This window comes from Nicotiana tomentosiformis, chromosome 6, assembly GCF_000390325.3.
Source record: "Nicotiana tomentosiformis chromosome 6, ASM39032v3, whole genome shotgun sequence".
Lineage (NCBI taxonomy): Eukaryota > Viridiplantae > Streptophyta > Magnoliopsida > Solanales > Solanaceae > Nicotiana > Nicotiana tomentosiformis.
This window is the reverse complement of record NC_090817.1, coordinates 93,339,992-93,366,863: the sequence shown is the minus strand read 5'-3', so window position 1 is coordinate 93,366,863 and position 26,872 is coordinate 93,339,992. Positions and strand designations below refer to the sequence as shown.

The following is a 26,872-nucleotide window of genomic DNA, read 5'->3' as shown; positions in this document are numbered from 1 at the left end:
AACAACAAGTGAAATATGACATTCGATTTAAATGTGAAGATACATAAATTTCAGAATTCCCTTAAGAAAAATCATATTGTTCGCAGGTGGGAATTTGCAGAAATGTGATAAAGATGTCACCAGTCGGATTGGAATGAAAGTTGATAAAGAGATCCAAACATAGATTTTGGACGACTTAATGTGATAGGGCAGGATTTCTGTTGAAGACGCAAACACTAGCCCAATATTAACCCAAAGCATACATTTCTGGACTTTTTTTCTTGTACCATCTCATTTTCTCAAGTAGCCTGACCAAGCTGAGGTGAACATTACCATAGCATGCTCAAATTACTCCACACTTAACAGCAAAGCTTCCAGTAATTGCAGTTTCAGAACCTGGAAAATGGCAACTTGACACTAACTTATGTTACAAGAAGCTCCGAAATGCAGCATAATAAATCAAATTTGTCCAAGTTGATCAACATCAATATATGACAATAAACCATCTAGCTAAGAAAAATTAGATAATACACAGTGAAATTTAGACAGCAGTTTAACCATCTGATTATTGCCATTACCAGTACAATTCAAGTATATATTAACTGTACAATGAAGCCTATTTCCTGGGCCTCAAATGCCAACTTCCTGATCAAGCATTTAGGGAAAAGCTCCCTGTTGCACTGGCTGTTTCCTTTAGGTCATTCAGAATCTATACAGAGGATTTTAATCAAATGTAAAACTTTTATTATACCGAGAACAAGCATCGCCTGAGCATCTACAGCAATGCCAAGAAAATACTACTCAGCTCCTAGTAGTATTTGCAGAAGGCAGTTCAGTGGTACCGGATGGAGGAGTTTGGGCACGTGGAGTACTGACATTATCAATTGAATAATCCTCATGAATTGCATTCAACTCGTTCCAGTCAAGAACAGCTATTTTTGAGTCAAGGATTCTATATTCACAGGATAAATTTCTTTGATAGCAAGAAATAAAAATAAAAAAACAAACGAAACAGGGAACAAGTAGGATACAGTCTGCCCTCCAAATGTCAGTGATGCTAACATCAGCATCTGACAAAAGCCAGTAATCTTCTTCATTCTGCAGGACCGTATAAAAAGTCAGTGACGGAAAAAACAAAGTTATCCAGTCGCTCATTTACAATAACTGCATTGGATTGTTTCTCCAACAATCCTACTTATCACGTAAAAGACAAAGTGATGCGCTATATATGTTGAGTTTCCTAATTTTCTTGCTTCTAAAACACTCAACTACCAACTTTTTAAGGCTTGTAAACTAAAACTTACATCAACATCTGAAACAATCTTCATGATTCCACTCGCAAAGTCCTGCGATGTACCAACATCTGCACACACACTTTGATTTTCTTTTTCGTCCATTCTGCCATCAACTCCTCCACTCTCCTCAGTAGGCAATGTTGCAGTTTCATTCTCATTGAAACCTGATGTTGAAGGCATGGCTGATGGTGCCTCAACAGCATTTATCTCTTCGATCTTTTCCTCGAATTGGCTAAATACAATTTTCAAAATAAAGAAAGAATTACAGACAAATCATCTATACTCCCCCTATTAAGTTATATTGCCCTTAAAAAATAAACACTCCACTCTCTTTCTAGCAACATATTAATCGTTTCGATATCATAGATTAGTTGCAGTAAAAAGCAGAAAAAGTACCTGACAAGGTAAACGTCAATTGGTCCCATGGTGCTGCGAAGCACAATTCTGTATCTCCTTTGTGGATAATCAACAGCCTATTGGAGATAAGGAAGACATACTAATATATGTAGACTGCTACTTAAATTTTGCCGAGGTAACCAGTTAAATAACTGGCAGACTTGCTACGATATTGAAAGGAAACGTTTCTGTACTAAAGAGAAAGCAGTTACCTCATCAGGATCCGGGACTTCTAAAGTGGTGCCATGTGGAGCTTTAATAGCTATCAGTGTTTCATTCTGATGAGGGCAATAAATGTGAGCGCTGGTCATTTGATGAAAATTACATTACAAAAGAATGAAAGGAAAAAAGCATCTGTTCTGAAGTTACCTGAAGACAAGGTAAGCTCTTTATATCATCTTCAGTAACAAGAAGCCATCTTTTGGAGGAGATGAGTGGCAAGAATAAAGAGGGAAAAGTGAGCAGATAGATCGGCTGATAACCAAGAGTAACAAAAAGAACTAAATAAACCAAAGAATGTGGTACCTTTGATTGTTTTCATCTTCACACAGGTCTGTCAACCTTTCTTGCATTTCTCTGAAACAAGCCAATATAACACAGTATTAGCATAATGGTGAAGCAAAATAAAACCTTGAATATTGTATTAGAGGCATCAGAAGATAACCTTGTCTGTTCATCTAATCTACGTTCTTCAATAGTCAGATTTTCTACTTCTGCCTGAAAAGGAAGCACAAGCCTACGATTAATCCTTTGGCTTAGGCACTTGGTAGATTATGATAGCGCTAAATGACAATCAACAAAATAAGAAAGAAGGCAGGCATTGAGATATTTCTTCGTACCTGTAAACTTGTAACACTATCATCAACATCCCCTGGTCTTGAGACATCTAAACCCCTATGTAACAATAGAACTGAATCACAACTTTTTGTTTATTGAATGATCTTGAATAATGTAGAACTTCAAATGATAAACAACTTCAATAAAGTATATTTATTGGATAAGCATTTCCATACTTCCACTGGATCCTGTTTTTGAGTTTCTTTTCAATCAGACCAATGCCTTCCAGGACATTTGTGATGTCATATATACGCCTTTTCTGCACCTGTTAAAAGGAGAAGATCTGTAAGCTGGTAAGAACTTCATCACACATGCTTATGTAGTATCAACAGCGAAGTGAAGGTTACCTCTAATGTATCAGCAGCTTTGTTTAGATCTAGAACGCCATCTTCTGCATGTTTGATCAGGTTAATGAACTTCTTCGTTAAGAGACCTGAATGAGAATCAAGAGAGGTAAGTCATGAGTTACTTAGTCTGGTATATGTTTATCCAGTACAACAAGTAATTTTTTTAGAGAGATGTTCTATAAATAAATGCAAAAACATAGGAAATAAAACTCACACCTAAATTAACACACACCTAGGGACGTAGCGAAGACAGACTAAAAGATACAAATTGATAACCATAAGTCATAAAAGTTATAATTTACCTAAGGAGCTGTCATAGCGGCAAGGACCAACTGGAGTAGCATTATTTCCTGAAGGGGATCCTGTGATTTGAAATATTTAAGAAGTTATATATTTCATAATTTTATGTGTTCTAAAAATTGGTGGGTGCCTCAAAGAAAATGAAAAACAAAGATAAGATGGAGTGATGCAACAAAAAAAATATTACTAATTATGAAACTGTTTATCTGCCAAATTGTATAAGATTACAATGGTGAATCTTATATTTATGATATAACAACCTAGTAAAATCCCACTAATGGGGTCTGGGGAGGGTAGTGTGTACGCAAACCTTACCCCTACTCCGAAGGAGAGAGGTTGTTTCCGAAAGACCCTCGGCTCAAGAAAACAGAAAGACAAAAGGACAAACGGAGACAATATTAGTATCACCACAGCAATCATAGGAAAAATAAGAACACCATGAAATCCAGAAGAAAGATGCAAAGCAAAAGCGATAGCTAGTAAAAAGGTCTTGCACTGAAAAGCGAAATAGTAAGACACAACATTGCCACTAGCTATCTTAGACAAAACCCTTACCTGGCTAGTCCCACAATGGTACGAAGTAAGGCAAGACTCAATTACCTCCTAACCTACAACCCTAATAATCGACCTCCACATCTTCCAATCAAGTGTCATGTCCTCGGAAATCTGGAGCCTCGCCATATCCTGCCTGATCACCTCTCCCCAATATTTCTTAGGCCGCCCTCTACCTCTTCTCGTGCCCTCCACAACCAGCCGCTCACACCTCCGTACCGGAGCATCTGGGCTTCTCCGTTGAACATGTCCGAACCATCTAAGCCTCGCTTCCCGCATCTTGTCATCAATGGGAGCCACGTGCACCTTCTCCCGAATATCATCATTCCTAATCTTATCTATCCTAACGTGCCCGCACATCCACCTCAACATCTTTATTTCTGCTACTTTCATCTTCTGGATATGTGAGTTCTTAACGGGCCAACACTCAGCCCCATACATCATGGCCGGTCTAACCACCGCTTTATAGAACTTACCTTTGAGTATCGGTGGTACTCTCTTATATTGATGATATGAGATACATAAATTAATGCTGACAAAAACTTCTTCATAGGAATCCATACCTATATTTGAGGTAGCAGCTTGAGAAGCAGATCTGGCCTTTGATGTCCTAGGCACTTTCTGTGCCTTTCCAACTTTCCCTGAGACTGGTGTCTGCGTTGGACTACTCACATCGGCATATCCAGAATCTGTTATCACACCAACTCCCTGTTTGTAATTTGCTGTTTCACTCTTCCGTTTCAGTGGCTAATCAAGACAATGGAATATCCCCAAGTTCCCATCAGCAATAAAATTTAAAAGCTTTAACCAAAAATTGTGTCTGAATTGAAGTTGACATATAGATACTATAAACTACTCAACTAAATTGTCGCACTTAAATCAACAAACTCAAATTGTATCACTAAGAAAATTTAAATGAAGATTTTGCAAATAGAACATAATAAACACTTAATATTAGCAGCATGACAATAATATTATTTGATGCTTGTCTGATTGATCTCATTGATTGTTTCAGTAGTTACCTAAAATTTTATGCAGTTTGGTATTTTACCAGTTATTGGTAGAGTAGACCTCATTCATCATGACAATGGTTGCTTAGTCCATCGGGTTATCCTTTTCTATCTATCATATGACTTGACTTCAGCCTAAAAGCTACAGCTTTAACTTCTCTAGGCATGTGAGACAGCGTAGGACTAGTATGCGCAACTCTCTACATAGTGGTCGACATTTTAGAGGCTTCACCAGAAGCAACCAGGTGCTAGTCTTATAGTCAGGAGGACTAGATGCCTTCTTTTAACAGTTCAAGGGGGGGGGGGAAAGAGATGCATAATGTATCAGAACATTGCAGCTCCTTAATTAGGCATTTATTTCCTCTAATGATTCCTCTATTTTCTTTCTCAATTTGCAATTCACAAGAAATTGCATGTAACTAACACCGATCCACAAGCTGAATCATAGGACCAATCAGTACCGTGCAAATCTAATCAGATTTCAACTTTACCCTCAATCATATACAGTTCTTACTCCAACCAAGAAACTTATGCTCTGAAAACCATATCAACCTTCATTTTTACTATTCAATCAATTTGATTTCGTTTTGTCAAACCATAGCCAAACTCAATCAACATATAAAACCCTAGGCAAATCCCACATCGGCAATACACGGGAGAAATGTTAGGTATATAATGAAGTAAGCCTCATGACGCGTTTTAAGGACGTACTAACCTAGACCCAAAGTGTTAACCAAGAATTTAGTCTAGACTATAGCAACTCTCTCGACTAAGACTCATTCCTTCTTACACATCAAGCAAAAGGCTTCTTCTTTTTTTTTGCCGCAAATGATGGCTATCCTGAAAGTTTAAACTGATTCATCGGAGCACAATGAAAAGGGGAGGAATTAGTACTGGACATTTTTTGGACTTTGTAAGTAATCTTGTCCTAGATTGACACTTTGTATAGGGCCTAACTTCTCTCTTTTGTTTTTGCCTTTTGTAACTAGGCCTCCTGTAACTATGCATCTTCTTGATGCTTTTTATAATGAAACACCTTACTTCATCAAAGAAAAAACACCCTTCCTAATGCATACAAAGACATTTGACAATCTTCTGCATTTCAAAATTCGACACACTTCTTACATTGTAATTTAGATCTTGACCAACCTAAACGAATGACCTTGTCCCCTCTACTTTCTCCTTCTAATTAAATTGGGCAGATATAGTCTCCTTATCTATTGAAAGAAGTAATGATGGCACAAAAAAAATGAAACCTAACAATTTAGGTAGGTTAGTAGCTGAAAATACAAGAGCTGCTACAACTTTCACTTTATCTCCAACTTATGGAAATTAAGACATCCATAAAGCCAAAAGACCAATCAATCTTGAACTCAAAATGACACAAAGTTCAGATCGTTACGGGTAAATTAATAAATCAACAATCCAAATCAAGAAAGATCACATACTAGAAATGGGGACGTCCACACATATGAACTAATGAAAATTTCCACACTGGTAAAATCAAAATTCAAGTCAAACCCAATTGAAGAGATCACCTACAGGACACAACCACATATATTTTACCTTTACTGATGCAAATTAAACGGCAAAATTTCCTAGAATTAGTTCAATTCACTCACTCTCAATAAAGGGACAAAACTCTGCGTAACAAAAAAAGACCATTTATATGTATATGAAAATTGGAAGACTCACAGTAGACTTAACAAGGATGGCTTCAGGTTGTTGAAGTGGGTCAGTAGAGAAGCGGTGGTAGTCTCCAAGCGGCGGTTTACTCGACGTGAATGGGAGCTCACGCTGTTGACGATGTGGCTGCTGCATGATCTGTTACTTTTCTTTTTTAAGCAAAACCCAGCTGACAAAATTCCCAAAGTTTTAAATCTTTTGATTTTCAATTCAACATTAATCAAATTGAATTGGAAGCCCTTGTGGCTATGGTTTTGGGGGGTTTTCAGAGGAAATTGAAGGAGAGGAATTTAGAGAGAAAGGAAATGGAAGGAATTGAGAAGAAGGGGAATTGGGGAGAGGAGAGGAAGAAGATGAGATCTGAGAATAGAAAAAGCGGGAAGAGAGAGAAAGGGGAGAAAACGAGGGAAAGGAAAGGAAGAAAGAAACAAAAGAGGTTCGGATATGTATATGGAGGGAAGCACAAGCACTTGATTTGTAAATTTAATTTAAAGAAGAATAATGGAATCAAACAGGGTCAACTCATCTAATCTTTCTTTAATATTTCTGGATTGAATAATACTATTTTTTTTTCTAATCATTATTTTTAAAATAAAAAATAATTAAGATCTACTTGAAACTTTTATGGTAATTTCTTTTTTTAACTCCTGAGATTGGGGAAATTTTTGAATTTTAAACAATAATTAAATTAAAAATATATTTTAAAATTCATTTGGTTCAAATATCGTAATGTTATATAGCTGATAAATGATATAGTTCAATGGTGCTATAAGAGTTTTGGCTACACTCCACGTTTAGTTCTTCACATGGCATGACAAATGCTAAACGGCGTTGAGCTAATTGTTGACAAATATAACAATGGCAAAGAATTAAGTAATTAACGTACCATTTTAGGAGGGGGAGGAAATTACATGTATATATAGTGTTGAATTTGCATGTTGAAAACACTTTTTATTATGTGGCGATCTTGTATTCCAACAATTAATTTTTTATTTATCGAACAACAAATAACGTACATATAATGAAGAATTTGGGTAGTTGAACTTTACCGTTACTTATGTATTAAGAGAATTAGCAATCACGTGATATATTTTAAACATTATACAACTAATCTAGCTGCGATAGTTTTACGTAATTATAACTTGATAACTAATTAAAATATACTTTTTATTATAAGACTCGATATAAGAATATAGCTTAACTCTATAATTGCCAATCACCAAATCTATTATGATACTATTATTTCTAAGAATTTAAAGAATACACTATCACCTTAGCAAATTTTACATTATCGGGTGACTTTACATGTTGTAACAACTAAGCTGTCTTATTTTCAAGATTACAAATCTCATCTTTTAAGATTGTTCAGAAGATTTTACTAATAAATATTGTTTAAATGACATGATAGTATGAAAATATTCTTTATCGTAACGATGTATATAAAGTAAATTTTTTTCTTAGTACTCAAGATAGCAAAGGTAATGCTCATAGTCATATGCCATTAATTAAGTAATAAAGGATTTTACTAATTTGTTTGTTTCTTTTTTTTTGGTGGGTTTTCCTTCTCTCTAGGAACTTTAAGAAACTAATAGTATCAAAAGAAAGAAATTAAATCGGCGGTTGGCGCCTAATAGAGAGCACCGTTGAAGTGGGGCTACGTTTTGGCGCGTGGAAACTCCACGTTTACACCTCTATAACTCACTCGAATACGGCTCAAACGCTAACCAACACTCACTACTAGTGTGGCGCCAAACGGACTCTGACACAACAAAACCCAATTTTGTCTACTAATGGGCTGCACCTGTTAAAGTAGCGCGATTTAACCATTAACTTCTTTCTTTTTTGGGCGTTTATTGCATTTTTAACTTGCTTTAGAAACTATTATATTTGGTAGCCGAAAAACTGTATAAAATTTATATATAGCATACAGAATATATATATATATATATATATATATATATATATATATATATATATCGGTTATTATTTTAAGAGTGACTATACAATGTCAATTTCCCTACTTTTTTCGAAAAATTTGTAAAGACCTCTCTCCAAATTCAAGGGAGGGGGGGGGGCCATACTTTGAACAAATTGAAATTAACAAACTATAAATAATCTCAACAAGTACCCTCTCATGTTTTAGCAAAAACTATGAATGAAAGAACCAAAATTCAATTGGTAGAAATGTTTATATATAATTTTTAAGTAAATAGAGTTTAATTAGAAAAAAGATTGAATTGGAGCAAAGAAAAAAAATTATAAAGAGAAATAGGAAAAACAAAATAGAGGACATTCAAGGTCGTAATTTTACAACTTATTAGCATAACACATAACTATGACTAACAAATCTTATTACATTAATAAGCTTCTTTATTTGTGCTTGTTTGTATCGGCAAGTATCACCAACATGGGCTGATTTATAGGGTAGTTTATGGGGCACATGTTCTCATAACCTTTCCGTCAAATTAAGTATTTTATGTGTATATTTTTTAGAATATGCCGGCACCCATGCTCCGCAAAAGTTGAATGCTGTACATGATTGAATATTGAGTTATTTTCCCTAAGAAATAAGGATCAATCCTTACTTAATATTTTTCTCCTTCTTTCTTTGGTGGTACGCCCATATTCTAAAAATCGTAGATCTTCCTTTATCAACCTACAATATATCTATGTTTCATGAAAAATATGGAAAGTCTTTGGTGAAAGTTGGATTAAAGTCCACTCCATTTCCTCTTTCTCCATTTCCCCCAAGTTTTTATCTCGATAAGAGACACATGTTCCATTTTAAAATTAATGATTTCAATTGATTAATCAAACGAAACGAAGCTCTTAATCATTGTTAGAATAATAGATATTCCATATATTGCTCTCTAAAACTTTTAGAATCCTACAATCCTAGCTACACTTTTTCTCATTCATAAATAAAGTTTTTTTTTCATCTCTCTTCCCGGTAAGTTTCTCATTTTTCTAAGTTCTAACCCCTCTATTGACGATATAGTCCACTCTATCCCCTCTCTTGACTATATATTTAATATTTCACCTCTTAGGAAAAACTTAAGTATCAACAATGCACGGGATCAGATTTGCTAAAATTTAAATTAATATGATTGATTCAATATTTAAAATATGGGGGTTTTGTCGCGGGTAAGAACCAAATACAAAAAAGCTATTCTCAAATTTCATAATTTATACCACTTTCAATTTTTTTGTTATTGCCATCACCAATTAATAGTCAATATTGATCAAGTTCCATGAGAAACGGAGGAAAAAAACACAATGTGATGTCAATCGTTTACTATTTAGTATCAAATATCTATGTTTACCCTCAAAATCAGATAACAATTGAATTTGTAAGTGATTTTAAGGATAGGTGAATTAACTTAACACAAAATTATAAATTAGATTGCAATTGAAATAAATAACGATAAAGTAAATGCAAACCACACGAATTGGACAATTTCAGCCTTGGAAGGTTAACCACCCTCGAGCCGAATGCACTTCGATCGGTATCAAGACACAGAAGAATAAGAGGTTAAAGAAAAAAATAATAATGTATTGCTTTGGAATGCGTGTTACAATGTTTCCAATGAATTATCAGACCCCCTTTTATATAGTAGAGGAGTCCTACGTTAGGTACAATTCTATAAAAGGTAAAAATTCCTTGATTTGTTCATTGCCGGTTCCTTACTGATACGCGCCGAGATTCCCACCATAATATCCGACCGATCACGGACGTTTCGGTCTTCTGTTGCTTATGCTAACAATATTTCTTCGAGCTCGTTCGGGGCTAGGGTCGATTCTGGGATCACGGACTCAATGTTCTCGAAGGCAGGCGTTCTGACCCCGAGTTCTAGCTCGGTGGGACTTGGGGTCGATCTTCAGCCCTTAATTGCATGTTCCGAGCCTAATCTACCATGTCGTAGGCGAGCTCGATTTCGACCGTATACAGATAGTCCCCTCATTTTTCGGAGAGTAGACGACGAGAAACGACATGAGATTTTGATTCTTACTTTGATACCCTACGACAGAAACGACAAAACACGTGAAACGTCTCGTCAGTCAAGTCTTAATGGCATTAAATACTTGTCAGTTGCCGGTCGGCCACTTCTGGATGCGAACCGTTGCTGAAAAACTATAAATACCCCTTAATTTGTTCATTCAAACTTTACATCCAAACCTTTTATCCTCGTACTTTAGAAATCTTAATACTTTATGGCACTTACATCCTGGTTATTTGAGATTTTTTATAGAAACTTTTGTTCGTCTTCATCCCAAACCATCAAGTGCACTCCTTTAACTTCCTCTTTTTCCTCATTTTGCCTTCATTTTCAAAGACATGGCGAAGACTTCAAAAACCGTTTCCCAGAAAGAAACTCCTTCTACCTCGCGGCTGGTTACCGAGGAGACCGTTTCGCGTACTGCTATCTAGGAACCAGTATCGGAACCCCCATTGAAGATGTTTGTCCCTTGAGGATGCTCAGTAACCACCGATTTCAAGGTCGAAAACCCTTCCCCAGTACAAGGCCGTTGTGAGGAAGTCTCGAGATATATATGCTCGATCACTTAAGAGGTCCTCCCTACGGTCAAAAAGGATTGCAATTGGGTCAACAAGCACGTGGTGGTTCCCGGGCCCGATGAATACATCACCACCCACGTCAAGGGATATTTAAGTGTTTACATTTATCCTTCTACATTGGGCCCATTGGATCCGGTAATCATCGACTTTTACAAACGATACGAGGTATGCCTCGGTCAAATTCACCCTTAATTCTGGAGGATTGTGATCCTTCTTTGATTCTTCGTGAACAAGATCGATGGATGCTAGTTCACCGTCGACCATCTCATGTTCCTATACAGTCCCGAATCTTTCGGGGGGGGGGGGACTAATCAAGCTTGCGCGTCGGGCTAGTAAAGCCCCGCTCTCAAGCATTGATGAAGATCGGGATTGAGGTTGGCTAGGCCGTTTTATCCGAGTGAGGACCTCAAACTTGATCCTAGTTGATCGCATGTCGTTCCCCGAGAAGTGGAATATATCATGTAAGTAAAATTTTGCTTACAAAATTTTATTTTATGCTTTTTTCCTTCTTTCTCATCGGTGTTTTGTGGCGGTGCAGCTGCCGCTCGGGTCCCGAATGCAATCCCTCGACTCAAGGGGTGGGTATAGGTATTGTGTTACAAAGTCCGTATTCTGAGTGTTCATGGCGCGAACTTTCAAAGGGTCGATGGGAGGCCCGTTCTCATGGTGAGATTCCTTTCCCATGTAAGTAACATTTGAGTTCCTCTCGTGTCGTTAAGTTTTCACTTGTTTCATTTCCTTTTGCAGGTTTATCCAAGGACGTCGCACTGAGGCCTCCATCCGGCGGCAAGAACTTCCCCGCCGAGTCCCCTGTTCCGAGACATGGTGGTGAGATGAAAAGAAAGAGGGCCCCGATTTCTCCGAGATCGGAGAAAAAGAAACCAAGGCGAAGGCTGATGCGTAAATCCAAAGAAAGCACGAGCGCTCGAGCACCATATTTGGATTCACTCTATTTGTTGAGGAACGAATCCGAAGAAGAACAAGAAGAAGAAGCCTTCAATCTGGTGGCCCGAGTGTCGTTACGACTCGAAGGGCAAGGGGCCTCTGAACCGAAGAGAGATGAGGTCGATCTGCCTCAAGTTTGAGAGGCTAACGAGGAGACCGCGACCGAAGCTTCTCGGGATGTGGGAAATGCCCCGAAGGAGGAACTTGGTGTGATAGACATCATCGAGTCGCCTTCGTTCACTGAGTCCATGTACAACGAGGCTCAGACGGGGAAAGAACATCCCATTGAGGGGCCCCACAGAGCGGACGATCCCTTCCGCGGCTTTTTTAATGGCGTGGAATCTACCGCCATGGAGGATGTCACCGGGTTGGGTGACTTGGAGGTGCTAAAAAGAGTCCATCTTCGGGAATAAGAAGGCCTTCCTCAAACCCGAAACCGTTCAACCAGTTTCCAACTCCGAGTGTGGATCCCGATCGGAAGAGGTCGATCGTCATCTCCGTTCCGTAGGATGCCCAGGTGCTTTCTGCCCCCGTAGAGGTGGCCAGCTACCTTCGGTGTTTGGTGACCTAGGAAGACCAAGCTAAGATTAACGAGGTGGATGCACCTTGCCTGTTCAATGAAGCACAATAGGCGCTAAATCAGGTAACATTAAATATCTCTTGATGACTTCAATTCATACTTAGACTAATTTGTAGATAATCCTAACATGTTTCTTTGTGTATGCATGCCTTGGTTCTTCATCATGAGACCTTTCTCCGATATTGGGATGAGCTAAACCAGCTTCCGGCCGAGGTCCGAGTGTGAGGGCTCACTAAGAAAAGAAATACGTACAAACTTCTCAGCAAGCAGCGCGAAAGAGAGGCTAAGAGCCTCTGAGCTGAGCTGGAGGTGGCTCGGAAGGAGCATGCCAACCTGGTCGAGCAGGTAAAAATATTTGAGGTTAGTGACAAAGAGCTAAACTCGGTGACTAATGGTCGAAATCCGCAGGTCCAACAGAAAATTGACCGGATCACACAACGCCGAGCTGGCATGGATGTTGTCAAGGCCGAGACCGATAAATGAAGAGGCAGGATAGACCGTCTGGCCTCGAAAAAAGAGAGAGCTCGGGCGTAACTGACTTTGGATGAGACCCATCTTCGAGTGGCAAAGGTAAAGGCCGAGGTGTAGGCCAAAAAGATTGAGTAGCTCCAGTCTCAGCTAAGTGTGGTCGTCTCTGATCGAGAAAATCTTGCCAAGGAGCTCAAAACGGCCAAGTCGGTAGTCGTTGTGGTTAAAGCCTATACAGATGAGATGGTGGCTCAGTATAAGGCCGATACCGAGGTGTCCCAGGATCGGACGAAGGATATCGTCGAGCATGCAAAGCGGCAATCCCGTAGGGAGGCCCTCGAAGAGATTCATGCTCGAGGTTTTGACTTGTTGGCCGAAATCGAGAGTTCTAAGGGGCTCGAAGCCGAGCCCAAGAAGTTGGCTTATCTTGAGGAAGATGAAATCTACGAGGGTTCGAGCGGATCCGAGGGTGGAGGAGACTCTGAAGACTTTGGCGACGAGGCTGGCTCCGGTGAAGACCAGGCCATTTAAGTGCCTTGTACATTTTTCTTTATTTTTTTGTATATTTGTACTTTTGTATTTTTGTACTTTTTTTGTCACGGTCGTTTGGCCTTTGTAAAGACTTCATGTATATATATATATATATATATAATAAAAGGCTTCCTTTTCCCTTCGACAATTTCTGATTTTTGTTTTTTCTTTGCTTTATTCATTATGTTCGCAAAGATCGAAATGCCTTAGCATGAACTAGTTAGGTCATGTTTGGTGGTTCGAACAGGCTTTGCCTTTGACATTATTTTGTTTAAGGTATCGTAGGGGTTCGGTATGACCAGAACTTTTCCCTAAAGTACTTATAATATTTTTTTAGATTATAGTTTGCCGAGGGTAGCCTTTAGATCCGGTTTAGAAATTTTTCAAGGCCTTATTTTTTGTTACGGGTTTCGGACGTCCTCGAGCCATTTTAATATGACCATAGCCTTTAGTTCGGGTGTTGCCCAGTGGGCTCGTCACCTCGAGTTATCCGGACTTGCCTAAGATAACAGTCCCCGAATGGGGATGGCCGTAGCCTTTTAGTTCGGGTGTTGCCCAGCGGGCTCGTCACCTCGAGTTATCCGGACTTGCCTAAGATAACAGTCCCCGAATGGGGATGGCCATAGCCTTTTAGTTCGTGCACTACCTAAAAGGTCTTGTTCCCCCGGGCTCTGATAGCCCGGGCCATCTAAGTTTGTTTCTAGACGGCAGTCCCCTAGTGGGAGTGATCATTTTAAACCGGATAAAGGCGGCCTTTGGGGTCGATACCTTTATGGTATTGAATTTAGGAAATTCATAAATAAAAAGAAAATATTTAAGGGATAAGATGTTTATCTACAAGGTAGAGGCTTCCTTTTTTTTTGTGCGTAATATATACGATTACACATGTGTACAAGCTTTATGTCAGGTCTCGAGCAGTCTATGTGGCATGGTTTATTCGACCGTTTGGACCTTACAGTAAATCCTATCGATCGAGCCAAGACCATTCAATCAAAAAGTTTCTTTCCTTGCTAAAGTCGTTATCCGAGGGTGATGCCCTCCCAGTGTTCGGGGCCGATCGTAGAGAGGCCTCGAATACTGTTGTCGTTGTCCCCGAGACCGGTTCGTAACCGGCCTTCAATTCTAAGTTAGCACGATTTACTGTTGCCTCGTTAAAAACCTTCCCAGAAAACCCATTTGGGACAAAACCGATTCAAGGGAAAAAGAGTGCAACGCGTGCTTTCAGGCCTAAAAATTGTGTCGTTCTTTGACGTTCGCCTTAGTTCAAAATGCAAATAAGTAAAAGGAATGAATGGAGTCATACCTTAGCAGTATATCGCTTCAAGTGAGTTATGTTCCAGTTGTTCGGTAGTTGCTCACCGTTCATTGTTTCGAGTTTGTACGATCCCTTACCTCTAATATCGATAATTTGACAAGGGCATTCACAATTCAGCCCTAACTTTCCTTCGTTCGGGTTCCGGGTACTTAGTGTGACCTTCCTTAACACCAAGTCCCTGACATTAAAATGTCGAAGGTTAGCTCTTCGATTGTAATACCTCTCGATCCGCTGCTTTTGGGCGGCAAACCGAACATGGGCGGCCAACCGAACAAGGGCGGATTCGCGTCTTTCATCTAATAGCTCCAGGCTTGTATTCATGGCCTCGTCGTTCGATTTCTTAGTTGCATATCGGAACTTGAGACTTGGTTCTCCGACTTCAATTGATATTAGAGCTTTGGTGCCGTTAACCAGCGAGAGCAAGGTGGCCCCGGTACTAGACTTCGAGGTCGTACGGTATGCCCATAGTACTTCAGGCAGGATTTTCTTCCATTTTCCTTTGGCGTCGGCTAACCTCTTTTTGAGGTATTGCAATATGATTTTGTTGATTGATTATTCTTGTCCGTTCCCACTAGGGTGGTAGGGTATTGATAGGATCCTTTTGATCTTATGGTCTTCGAGAAACTTGTTCACTTTGCTGCCGATATATTTCTTCCCGTTGTCGCAAACGATCTCAGCCAGCATTCTGAACCGACATATAATGTGATCCCAAATGAAATCGATGACTTCTCTTTCTCTGACCTTCTCATATGCCTGGTCTTCCACCCACTTAGAAAAATATTCAATCATAAATAATATTAATTGAGCCTTATCGGGTGCCCATGGAAGGGGTCGACGATGTCCATTCCCCACTTTATGAAAGGCCATGGTGACAAAACCGAATGCAGTAGCTCCCCGGGTTGGTGAATCATCGGAGCATGTCTTTGACATTCATCACATTTTTGTACGAACTCCTTCGCGTCCTTTTCTATATCGATCTAGTAGTAACCGACTCTGATTACTTTTTGAACCAATGACTCGGCGCTCGAATGATTTCCACATGTGCCTTCTTACATTTCCCTTAGAACGTACTCGGTATCACCTTGTCCTAGACATATCGCGAGTGGGCCATCGAATGTTCTTCTGAACAGGGTTCCGTCTTCGGACAAACTAAACCAAGTTGCCTTCTTATGCAGGGCCCTCGATTCTTTTGGATCTGAAGGCAGTTTTCCGGCCTTTAGATATTTTATATATTTGTGTCTCTAGTCCCAAGTTAGGCTCGTTGAGTTAATCTTGACATGGCCTTCTTCCACCACCAATCTTATGAGTTATACGACTGCCCCCGAGTTGAACTTGTCGTCCTCGATCGGTGATCCTAAGTTAGCAAGGGCATCGGCCTTTGCCGTTTTAATCCCGAGGTACGTGTTGCAAAGTCCACTACTTGAACCGATGTAATGTTACCTGCAACGTATCTAGGTAGCTTTGCATTCGTTCTTCTCTAAACTCGAACGTCCCATTAACTTGGCTCACCACGAGGAGAGAGTCGCACTTAGCTTCGATCACCTCCGCTCTCAAGCTTTTGGCTAGTTCGAGACTTGCAATCATGGCCTCATATTCGGCCTCGTTGTTAGTCAATTTCACAGTCCTAATAGATTGTCTAACTACATTTCCTATCGGTGGCTTCAATACGATGCCAAGTCCGGACCCTTTTGCATTTGAGGCACTGTCCCTAAAGAGGGTCCAGATCCCCGAGGACGTCCCTGAGTTCACCGACAACTCTCTTTTGACCTCGGGTATTAGGGCCGGCGTAAAGTCATCCACGAAGTCCGCCAATATTTGAGATTTAGTGGCGGCCCGGGGTCGATATTCAATATCGTACCCGCTGATCTCCACGACCCATTTGGCTAATCGTCCCGAGAGCTCGGGTTTATGCATTATATTTCGCAATGGGTAAGTAGTCACAACACATATAGGATGACATTGAAAATATGGTTTCATCTTCTTAAAGGTGCTTAGCAAAGCAAGCGCCAATTTTTCTAGGTGAGGGTACCTAGTTTCGGCCTCACGTAAGTCCTGCTAACATAGTAAATTGAAAATTGCGTACCTTGCTCTTCCCGGACCAGGACTCCACTTACCGCTATCTCCGATACTCCCAAGTACATGCATAGTTGTTCGTCTATCTTCGACATGTGAAGCAGCGGTGGGCTCGATGGATACCGTTTGAGTTCCTCCAAGGCATGTTGGCACTCCGGGGGTCTAAGAGAAGTTATTCTTCTTCATCAATAGTGAGAAGAATCGATGGCTCTTATCGGAGGACCTCGAGATGAATCGCCCTAGGGAGGCTATGCGTCCGGTTAATCTTTGCACTTCCTTCACGTTGTCCATAAATGTGATATCTTTGATGGCTTTGATATTGTCGGGGTTGATCTTGATTCCCGAGTTGGATACCATTAATCCGAGGAATTTACATGATCCAACTCCAAACGCACATTTCTCTGGGTTCAACTTCATATTGTATTTCTTCAATATGCTGAAGGTTTGTTGCAAATATTTTAAATGGTCCTCTTCTCGGAAAGACTTAACCAGCATATTATCAATGTAAACCTCCATTGATTTTCCTATTTGTTCCTCAAACATCCGATTTACTAGGCGTTGGTAAGTGGCACCGGCATTTTAAAATCGAATGGCATCACGTTATAGTAGTATGTGCCGTATTTAGTGATGAAAGAGGTTTTTTCTTGATCACCCGGGTTCATCCGTATTTGATTGTACCCGGAGTAGGCATCGAGAAAATTGACGATCTCGTAGACGGCCGTGACATCGATCATGCGATAAATGTTGGGCAAAATAAAGGAGTCCTTGGGACATACCTTATTCAGATCCTTATAGTCTACACACATTCTTAATTTATTCCCTTTTTTAGGGACTACCACTACGTTTGCTAACCAATCCAGGTATTTAACCTCCCGAATGGACCTTATTTTAAGGAGTTTAGATACCTCGTCCTTGATGAAAGAATGTTTGACCTCAGACTGAGGCCTCCTCTTCTGCTTGACTGGGTAGAACTTCGGGTCCAGGCTTAGCTTGTGAGTGGTTATCTCCGGCGGGATCCCTGTCATATCAAGGTGGGACCAAGCAAAACAATCTTCGTTAGCTATAAGAAATTGAATGAGTTTTCTTCCTAAGCTCGGGGCTTAACCCCGTGCCCAAGTATACCTTTCGATAGGGCAAATGTTTGATTAGTACAACTTGCTCCAGTTCCTCGACTGTTGATTTTGTAGCGTCGGAATCATCGGGGGTTATGAAAGATCTGGGGACTCCGTAGTCATCGTCCTCGTCTACTCTTCGTTCCTCCGATTCCGTCGAGGTTGGTATCAGTGATTGCTATTTGGCCCCGTCTTTGACCATCCGATTCAGATCTTTCGATGTCGAGAGCATGGATCACGAGATCACCTCAACGATTGCAAACATCTCTTTGGCGGTCGGTTGTTCCCCATAAACTGTTTGGACTCCTCCGGTTGTTGGGAATTTCAGCACCTGGTGATGTCAATATTGATCAGGTTCCATTAGAAACAGAGGGGAAAAAACATAATGTGATGTCAATCGTTTACTATTTAGTATCAAATACCTATGTTTATCCTCTAAATCGGATAACAATTGAATTTGTAAGTAATTTTAAGAATACGTGAATTAACTTGACACAAAATGATAAATTAGATTGAAATTGAAATAAATAACGATAAAGTAAATGCAAACCACACGAATTGGACAATTTCAGCCATGGAAGGTTAGCCATTGTAACGACCCGACTTGTCATTATGAACATTTACACTTCTTTCAACTATTTGAAATCTTGAATAGCTTCATATGATGTATTATGATGTGTGTGAATCGTCGGTTTTGATTTTTAGGTGTTCGGGATTAGTTCGGATGAATGAAATTCATGTTGGAAGCTTAAATGAAAAGGGTTGATCGGAGTTTGACTTTTTGTGCAAACGACTCCGGAATTCAGTTTTGATGATTCCAATAGCTCAGTATGGCGATTTTGGACTTATGGGTGTGTCCGAAAAATTATTTGGAAGTCAATAGTTTCATTAAGCTTGAATTGGGGTATGATTCGTGATTTTAGTGTTGTTTGATGTGATTTGAGTCAGTAACTAAGTTCGTATGACGTTTTAGGACTTGTTGGTATATATTGGTTGAGGTCCTGAGGGCCTCGAGTGGATTTCGGATGGTTAACAGAATTTAATTTGGATATTTCTAGAATGTTTTGACGTCGATACTTCAAGAATACGTGGTATCACATTAAGAAAATGAGCTTTAAATTCAGTTTTGATTGAAGCATTTGATCCATATTGAAATTACGGAGCCATAGCAAAAAGAATCGTCGAATTCAGACATCGTATGAGAAATTTATGCCCATTTCCGTGTCAAAAAAAAATCCCATCACCAACGCCCAGGGTAGCGTGGGGCACTAGCCCTGGTGCTGGGATGTTTAGAGGTTCTGGAAACAGCTCCACAGGCAGCTCCCCACGCCACATGTGGTGCTCGAACATTAAAATCTCTATAAACGGGAGGTTTTGCCATTTTTGACAAAAACAGAGTTTGGGAGCTCGGTTTGGGCGATTGTTAGAGGAACATTTCACCACACAACTTGGGGTAAGTGTTCTTGACTCCCTTTTGATTATAATCCATGAATTAATCTTTGTTTTCGGTGTTAGATTATTGATTGTTCAAGAGAAATCAGAGGAAGTTTCTACAATTCCATAAAATGAATTTTCGAGATTTGAACATCGATTCGGAGTCGAATTTGAGTAAAATTAATATGGTTGGACTCGTAATTGAATGGGTTATCAGATTTTGTGAGTTTCGTCAGATTCTGAGATGTGCGCCCCACTGTCAACTTTCGAGCGGAGATGGAAATATTTGTAAATTGTTAAATTATACGCATTAGAGTAAATTGTGATTAATTTGCACAATATTTGAATATATACGAATCCTTTGGCTTGAATTGAGGAGATAGGAAGGCGTATGGAGGTTGATATGCGTGGAATGGAATTTTTGGAGTATTGTTTATCTTGCTCGTCATTGGATACAGCTTGATCGAGGTAAGTAATACTTCTAAACTTGGTGTTGAGGTTATGAACCCTGAATATACGTGTTATGTGTTTGGTGTTGAGGTGACGCACATTCTAGGTAACGGGCCTGTGGGTGTGCACCGTGTGAATTGTAACTCTTCTACTTTTGTGGTAGTGTGTAATTACCTGATCTTATCTGTAACCATGAAATCTTTACGTACTAGAGCTATTGAGCTGCGATCCATATTGGAAACCATGTCTAGGCTACATGTTTATTCTGTTGAAACCCACTGAGGTCATTTCTGATGTTGAGTTATCTGCTTACATTGCATTTACATACTCAGTCATACGCATTCATATGCATATCATATCTCAGTCTCTGTTACCATTTATTGATACATCACATCATTTTAGGCTGATTCATTTCATGACACTGAGAGCCCGAGAGACTGGAGAGATTGATGACTGAGTGAGGCTGAGGGCCTGATGGTGAAGATGTTTATGGGATCGGACTGCACGTCGCAGCAGGCCATATTGGATTTATATATATTTATTTATAATGGGATCGGGTTGCACGTCGCAACATATTTAATTGATTTATGCTATGATTGGATTGATATAGCGCTTGGGCTGAAGGAGACCCTCCGGAGTCTGTACATACCCCTAGTGAGTGCAGTTACCTATTGAGTGCGAGTATCGAGTGTCGATTACGAGTGCCAAGCGAATTGGAGGATTGAGTGACTGGGAGGACTGAGTGACTAGGAGGACTGAGTGACTTAGAGGACCGAGTAACTGGGAGGATTGAGTGAAATGATATTCTAAGAGTATGCATATGATTTTATCACTGACTTGCATCGCATTGACATGCACACTTGACATACAGGCATATAGATGCACTTTTCCTCATGCTATACGATATTTCGCCATTCATGACTTCTCCTACATATTGACATGTAGGCATAGAGATGTATTTTCTTCGTGCCATTTAAAAATAAAACATTTACCTGTTGAAAGTTTTTGGGAAAAATCACAGTTTCAAACTTAATCATAAATTGGTGATTTCGGTAAAGGATTTGGGTTTTCACTGATATATTTGAAAAGCATGACTATTTTTATGGAACTGTGCACGAGCTGAGCATTTTATCTCTGAGCTACTTCTTTTATTACTTCCATTATGTTATTATGAACTGTTGTTGGCTATTGGTGTTAGACCTCGATCTGTGTTCCAACTCTTCACTACTTTCAACCTAATTTTAGGTTTGTTACTTATTGAGTACATGGGGTCGGTTGAACTCATACTACACTTCTGCACTTTGCGTGCAGATATTGGATGTTGATGTTGCTGTGACCGACAGGAGCTGAATTTGGATATGTACTTGTGTTCCGGTCATAGTTGCCTCTTGTTCATGGTAGCCTTAGATTTATAAAGAAAATCTGTTTATGTACATTTCTAACAGATGATGTATTTATTACATACCAGCTTTGTAAATTCTAATCTTAGAAGCTCATGATTTGTACTATATTTCCTTGGGGAATGGATAAGATTTAGATATTTTATTTCACTTGATTGTCTTATTAAATTTCATTGGGATTTGATAGTTGTTATTTGGATTACTTGACGGGTTGGGTTAGGTGCCTTCACGACTAGTTGGATTTTGGACCGTGACAAGTTGGTATCAGAGCATTAGGTTCATAGGTTTTATAAGTCATGAGCAAGTGTCTAGTAGAGTCTTGCGGATCTGTATGATGACGGCCATACTTATCTTCGAGAGGCTACATGGCATTTAGGATAATTTCCATATTTCTTTCCTTATCGTGCTAAATTGATTAAGCTTGAAACATAACTCTTTGAATTCCTTCCACACATTCGTGTGCGCGTGTGAGCGTTCAGTATCAGATATGCATCGCCGGTTTGTGATTCCATGAACGAGGTTCGAGATGTGTATTCTGTGTTTTGGTGATGGGCCAGTTTGGAGGACTTGAGGCCAAGTTTAGACCGCAGCTTAGGCTCGGTAGCTTCAGTTGTGTGAACTTGTACATTTGGACTCATATGTCCGGTAGTGTCCCTATGAGTGGAATTTGTGGCTCGATGAGCGGTTGAATAGCTATATGATGAGCATGATGTGACTACAGAATGTATTAAGATGGTTTGATGGTGAGGAGAATAGTTTGCTTGAGATGTAAAAAGGACTATTGGGTGCTAGATTACTTCCTTGATGTTACGTATAGTCTCGAGTTAATAGTGTGTTGAAAGATTTTTCATGCTGATTAATTGTGGAGTGAAGTAGATTTTCATGTCTCGTTGTGATTTCAGACTCAGGAAGATTAAGTGATGGCATAGTAATCGTGGTTGCAAAAGGGTATAGCAAGATGCTAATTTGAGGCTAAGGAGGTGGGTTATCTCCTATAGAGTAATCTACGTAGGTGTGTCCCTTATAATATTGAGCGGAGAGTTTCTTTTCCACCAGCGGGGTGTATGTGTTGAGATCCGAATTTGAATGTGGTTGAGAAAGTTGACTTGACTGTCAAGAGAATAAATGTGGGCTTAACGACTGATTGGGGTATTTTATGGTTGGTGTTGCATGAGCTTAAGAAGAATTTTTGTTGAACTGACTGTGGTATTATGACAGTAATAGAGTATGGATATTGTGAGTTATAGAATGTTTTGTTTTATGGCTTTGAGCCAAGTGGGGGAGTCTTTTATCACCAATTTGATTGCACAGTTATGTGTTGTATTGGTTTTGGTCTGAGGCATACTTGTGGATTAGTTATGACTTGCATAGGTTGAGATGGAGGATGAGTCCAGTAAGGAAATTCATGGATACAGGTTATATTGCACTTTATGAGTATATGAAAATCACAGAATGAGTTGAGTTGTTATTCGTGACGGATGTAGTGTGCACGGTGTATGAATTTGCTCGGTTGCATTAAGGCATAGTTACTTTTTTGGGGTATTGTTGTGCTAATTGAGCATAGGCAGTTCGGCCCGTTTGGGCAGTGCAATTGAGATTTGAGCAGAGTGGATGACTCTCGAGAAAGTTTTAATGGATTCAAGATTAATATGTAGCAACTGAGAATTTTTGGGGAATTTGTATGTGGCTAGAATTTGAGATTTAAGTTGGATGGTGTCGAGACTTGTGGCATTTTTTTTATCATTATGGATTTTATATTTCAGTATCAGGAAGGTGAAGGAAACGACTTTAGACTCAAATAAGGTATTTTCAGAGTGGGTGTTTCGGTTGTGGTATTTATGGGGGTAATTATGATGTGGTGAAACTTTACAGATGTTTTGGTGGCAATATTCTTGGGTTTGGTGACCTGCATGGCTTGGTAGAGTTAGGAAGATTCAACTATAATATCTTGGTTAGGTGCAAATCGATTTCAAAGTGTTCTTGATGGTTTCTACGATGGTTATAACCGGATATTTTCTACCGGTGTGGAGAACATGTTGTGTATTGTGATTTTCTCCTGGAAAGAAGCAAGAGAAAGGTTTCTAACTAACCGAGTATGTAATTCGCTGGTGACTTAGAGTTCATAATGAGATTCTTGTGCTTGTCATATAATGGCATGATAGATGTGGTGTGTTGTGTGGGATTAAGATTTACATGTACAAGGTGGCAGTTCAGTCTTGAAGGGAAGGTCACGAATTTGGACAGAATGGTCAGTTTTGGATATTTAGAGGAATGTTATAACTGCTCAGTAATCCCTGAGAAGGGTGCGCATTTCAGAAGGCGCATAGTGTTTTCACTTACGGATGTTCATCGGTATTGCGGTACTCACCTGGTTGATAGACTGTTGATATTCTAATTATTGCTATGTGGCACAGAAATGTTTTGGAAGAATTCCTCTTGGGATGATTGTGCATGAAATATGTGTTAGTCATTCGAGTGCTGGAGTTGGGACCGGTTACGGTGATTCATGTGTTTTATGAATTTGGAGACTAGAGTTCTTAGAAGCATATTATTTCAGGGTTGTGGCATGTTTGAGGTGAGTATTTTATTTAAACTTAGTGGAAGCACTAGTTGCGTTAATTATTTGTGATAGCTACGCACTACGAGTGCGTATATATGTGAGGTTTGAGCCCATGTGAGGGCATCTGGGCAAGTATTCATACTCGGAAGAATGCTTAGGCTATGATATGCTTAGAGTTGACTGTTAAGTGTAAAGGTATAACATTTCTCATATTCGTACCTTAGTTGAGAACTATCTGGGCTATACTTGAGGTTACAAAGAGGCAAATTCCCTGAATAAACTAGGTAGTTACTATTGCTGCCTTAACTTGCCGATTTGAGCTGTGATAGAACACTTTGCACATGCCTACTCTATTGTGTGTTAATTATACCAGTCCCGGAGCATGTGAATCTTCTTTTTTATCATATACATATGTACTTAATTGATTGCTCCTGTATGATATGCTTGGACTGGAGGCCTGTGACCATGTCAGGTGGATTATGTTATTGGCATGTGAGTTGTCCGTGCAGATCCATATACTGATATTATTGGCACGTGAGTTGTCCGTGCGGGTCAAGATATTGATATTATAGCACGTGAGTTGTCCATGCAGTTGATGTTAATGTGAGCTCTAGGAGAGCTGGTAACCATTTTAGATCCGCGTGTCTTGGTTCTACTATATGTGATGAGATCATAGCATTGCGGTTGTGGTGGTGCTTGTTGAACTTGCAATACGGTTTTCTTCTTTGAGACATTTCCCATTTTTGGGTACACAGATTGTGCAGTTGTGGCTTGAGTTATATTGGTATGGCATGTCTGTGGGATAGTTGTGTTTAATAATATAAGGTCATTGGACATAGAATGGGTACTATCAGGTTTGATTACGGTATATTCGGGAGGATAATATTGAAAGTCGGCTTTGAAAGTGATTATGGTTCTGGTTGGGGCGAGAGAGCTCCATTAATTGTTGATCTGATAAGGGGTCATGAGATTCCATATGTTTCTTTCATTATCAGCAGGGTATGAAGGTTTTTGGAATGAGGTTTTGTTTGATATGGGGTTTAATACTAGTACCGGGTTGGTTTTGAGTAGTTACTGTGATCGGAAATGGTGCTGCGATTATGCAAGTTGTGTAGTATGTTATGTGATTATATCAGAGATTATGGTTATACCTTGTTACAGCTTGTCCAGACTCATACAGTGTGTAGATGTGAGATTCGTGTCTTGTAAGAAATTCTGGATGTTGGAAATTTGGGTTCTAAGTTTTACGGATTAAGGTTAAAGTAATGATCTTCAATTATGTTGTGTTGTCAGGCTTATATGGAATAGGGTGGCATGGGATCACCCTCGGGTATGTGCGTGGTAAATTAGAACAGTGATTTAAGGGCTTAGGAACAACTCTTGCCACTTTCGCGGACGAACTTAGGTTTAAGTGGGGGGAGAATGTAACGATCCGACTTGTCGTTTTGAACATTTACGCTTCTTTCAACTATTTGAAGTTTTGAATAGTTGCATATGATGTATTATGATGTGTGTGAATCATCGGTTTTGATTTTAGGTGTTCAGGATTAGTTCGGATGAATAAAGTTCATGTTGGAAGCATAAATAAAAAGGGTTGACCGGAGTTTAACTTTTTGTGCAAACGACTCCAGAATTGAGTTTTGATGATTCCAATAGCACCGTATGGCGATTTTGGACTTAGGGGTGTGTCCGAAAAATTATTTGGAAGTCTGTAGTTTCATTAATCTTGAATTGGGATATGATTCATGGTTTAGTGTGTTTGATGTGATTTGAGGCATCAACTAAGTTCGTATGATATTTTAGTACTTGTTGATATATTTGGTTGAGGTCCTAAGGGCTTCGAGTGGATTTCAGATGGTTTAACAGAATTTAATTTGGATATTTCTAGAATGTTTCGACGCCAATTCTTCAAGAATACGTGGTATTACATTAAGAAAATGAGCTCCAAATTCAGTTTTGATTGAAGAATTATATCCCTATTGAAATTTCGGAGCCATAACAAAAAGAATCGTCGAATTCAGACATCGTATGAGAGAGTTATGCCCATTTCCATGTCGAACAAATAAATAAAATCCCGTCACCAGCGCCCAGGGTAGCGTGAGGCGCTACCCATGGCGCTGGGATGTTTAGAGGTTCTGGAAACAGTGACACAGGCAGCGCCCTACACCACTTGTGGCGCTCGAACATTAAAATTCTTATAACATGAGGTTTTTTCATTTTTGACAAAAACAGAGTTGGGGAGCTTGGTTTGGGCGATTGTCAGAGGCAAATTTTACCACACAACTTGGGGTAAGTGTTCTTGACTCCCTTGTGATTATATTCCATAAATTAATCTTCATTTTCGGCGTTAGATTATCGATTATTCAAGAGAAATCGGAGGAATTTTCTACAATTCCATAAAATAAATTTTCGATATTTGAACATCGATTCAGAGTCGAATTTGAGTAAAATTAATATGGTTGGACTCGTAATTGAATGGGTTATCAGATTTTGTGAGTTTCTTCAGATTCTGAGATGTGCGCTCCACTGTCAACTTTCGAGCGGAGTTAGAAATTTTTGTAAATTGTTAAATTGTACGCATTAGAATAAATTGTGATTAATTTTCACATTTTTTGAATAGATATGAATCGTTTGGCTTGAATTGAGGAGATAGGAAGGCGTATGAAGGGTGATACACGCGGAATAGAATTTTCGAAGTATTGTTTATCTTGCTCGGCATTGGATTCGGATTGATCGAGGTAAGTAACACTTCTAAACATGGTGCTGTGGGTATGAACCCTGAATATACGTGTTATGTGTTTGGTGTTGAGGTGACGCACATGCTAGGTAACGGGCGTGTGGGCGGGCAACGTGTGAATTGTAACTCTATTACTTCTGTCGTACTGTGTAATTACCTGATCTTATCTATAACCATGAAATCTCTACATACTAGAGCTATTGAGATGTGATCCATGTTGGAAACCATGTATAGGCTACATGCTTATTCTATTGAGACCTACTGAGGTCATTTCTGATGTTGAGTTATC

At 39.5% G+C, this 26,872-nt stretch overlaps 2 protein-coding genes across 5 annotated transcripts; one reads left to right on the top strand and one right to left on the bottom strand.

Annotated features, from left to right (window-relative positions):
* On the bottom strand, window positions 1–6,840 carry LOC104115075 (transcription factor E2FB). 4 transcript variants are annotated; one of them, XR_004511769.2, is made up of 16 exons: window positions 6,412–6,840; window positions 6,165–6,254; window positions 4,270–4,453; window positions 3,157–3,216; window positions 2,855–2,940; window positions 2,684–2,772; window positions 2,510–2,564; window positions 2,335–2,387; window positions 2,196–2,246; window positions 2,040–2,088; window positions 1,883–1,948; window positions 1,671–1,747; window positions 1,284–1,506; window positions 1,011–1,077; window positions 731–911; window positions 1–389 (listed from the first exon to the last, which is right to left on the bottom strand). XR_004511769.2 is itself a non-coding variant. In XM_018777289.3 (15 exons), exons 1-15 carry the CDS (start codon window positions 6,535–6,537, stop codon window positions 781–783), a joined length of 1,407 nt encoding a protein of 468 aa, XP_018632805.1. In that variant the 5' UTR covers window positions 6,538–6,840; the 3' UTR covers window positions 520–780. The 4 variants fall into 4 exon arrangements, 2 of the variants coding, with proteins under 2 accessions (XP_018632805.1, XP_009623945.1); XR_004511768.2 differs by having other exon boundaries at window positions 1–375; XM_018777289.3 differs by lacking the exon at window positions 1–389 and having other exon boundaries at window positions 520–911.
* Window positions 6,651–12,063, top strand: LOC138894423 (stress response protein NST1-like). Its single transcript, XM_070179121.1, has 2 exons — window positions 6,651–6,879; window positions 11,726–12,063. The coding sequence occupies exons 1-2, from the start codon at window positions 6,651–6,653 to the stop codon at window positions 12,061–12,063; spliced, it is 567 nt and encodes a 188-aa protein (XP_070035222.1).
* The last annotated feature ends 14,809 nt before the right edge of the window (window positions 12,064–26,872 follow it).

What these genes read in the sequence shown, in the direction of transcription:
- LOC104115075 (XM_018777289.3), bottom strand. Translation starts at nt 6,537, where the DNA reads ATGCAGCAGCCACATCGTCAACAGCGTGAGCTCCCATTCACGTCGAGT. An exon ending in AGCTGCTACCTCAAATATAG is followed by an intron (nt 3,217 to 4,269) that starts GTATGGATTCCT and finishes TTCAAATCACAG; the next exon opens with GATCCCCTTCAGGAAATAAT. An exon ending in ATAGTGTTACAAGTTTACAG is followed by an intron (nt 2,388 to 2,509) that starts GTACGAAGAAAT and finishes CTTCCTTTTCAG; the next exon opens with GCAGAAGTAGAAAATCTGAC.
- LOC138894423 (XM_070179121.1), top strand. Translation starts at nt 6,651, where the DNA reads ATGGTTTTGGGGGGTTTTCAGAGGAAATTGAAGGAGAGGAATTTAGAG. An exon ending in GAAGCACAAGCACTTGATTT is followed by an intron (nt 6,880 to 11,725) that starts GTAAATTTAATT and finishes TTCCTTTTGCAG; the next exon opens with GTTTATCCAAGGACGTCGCA.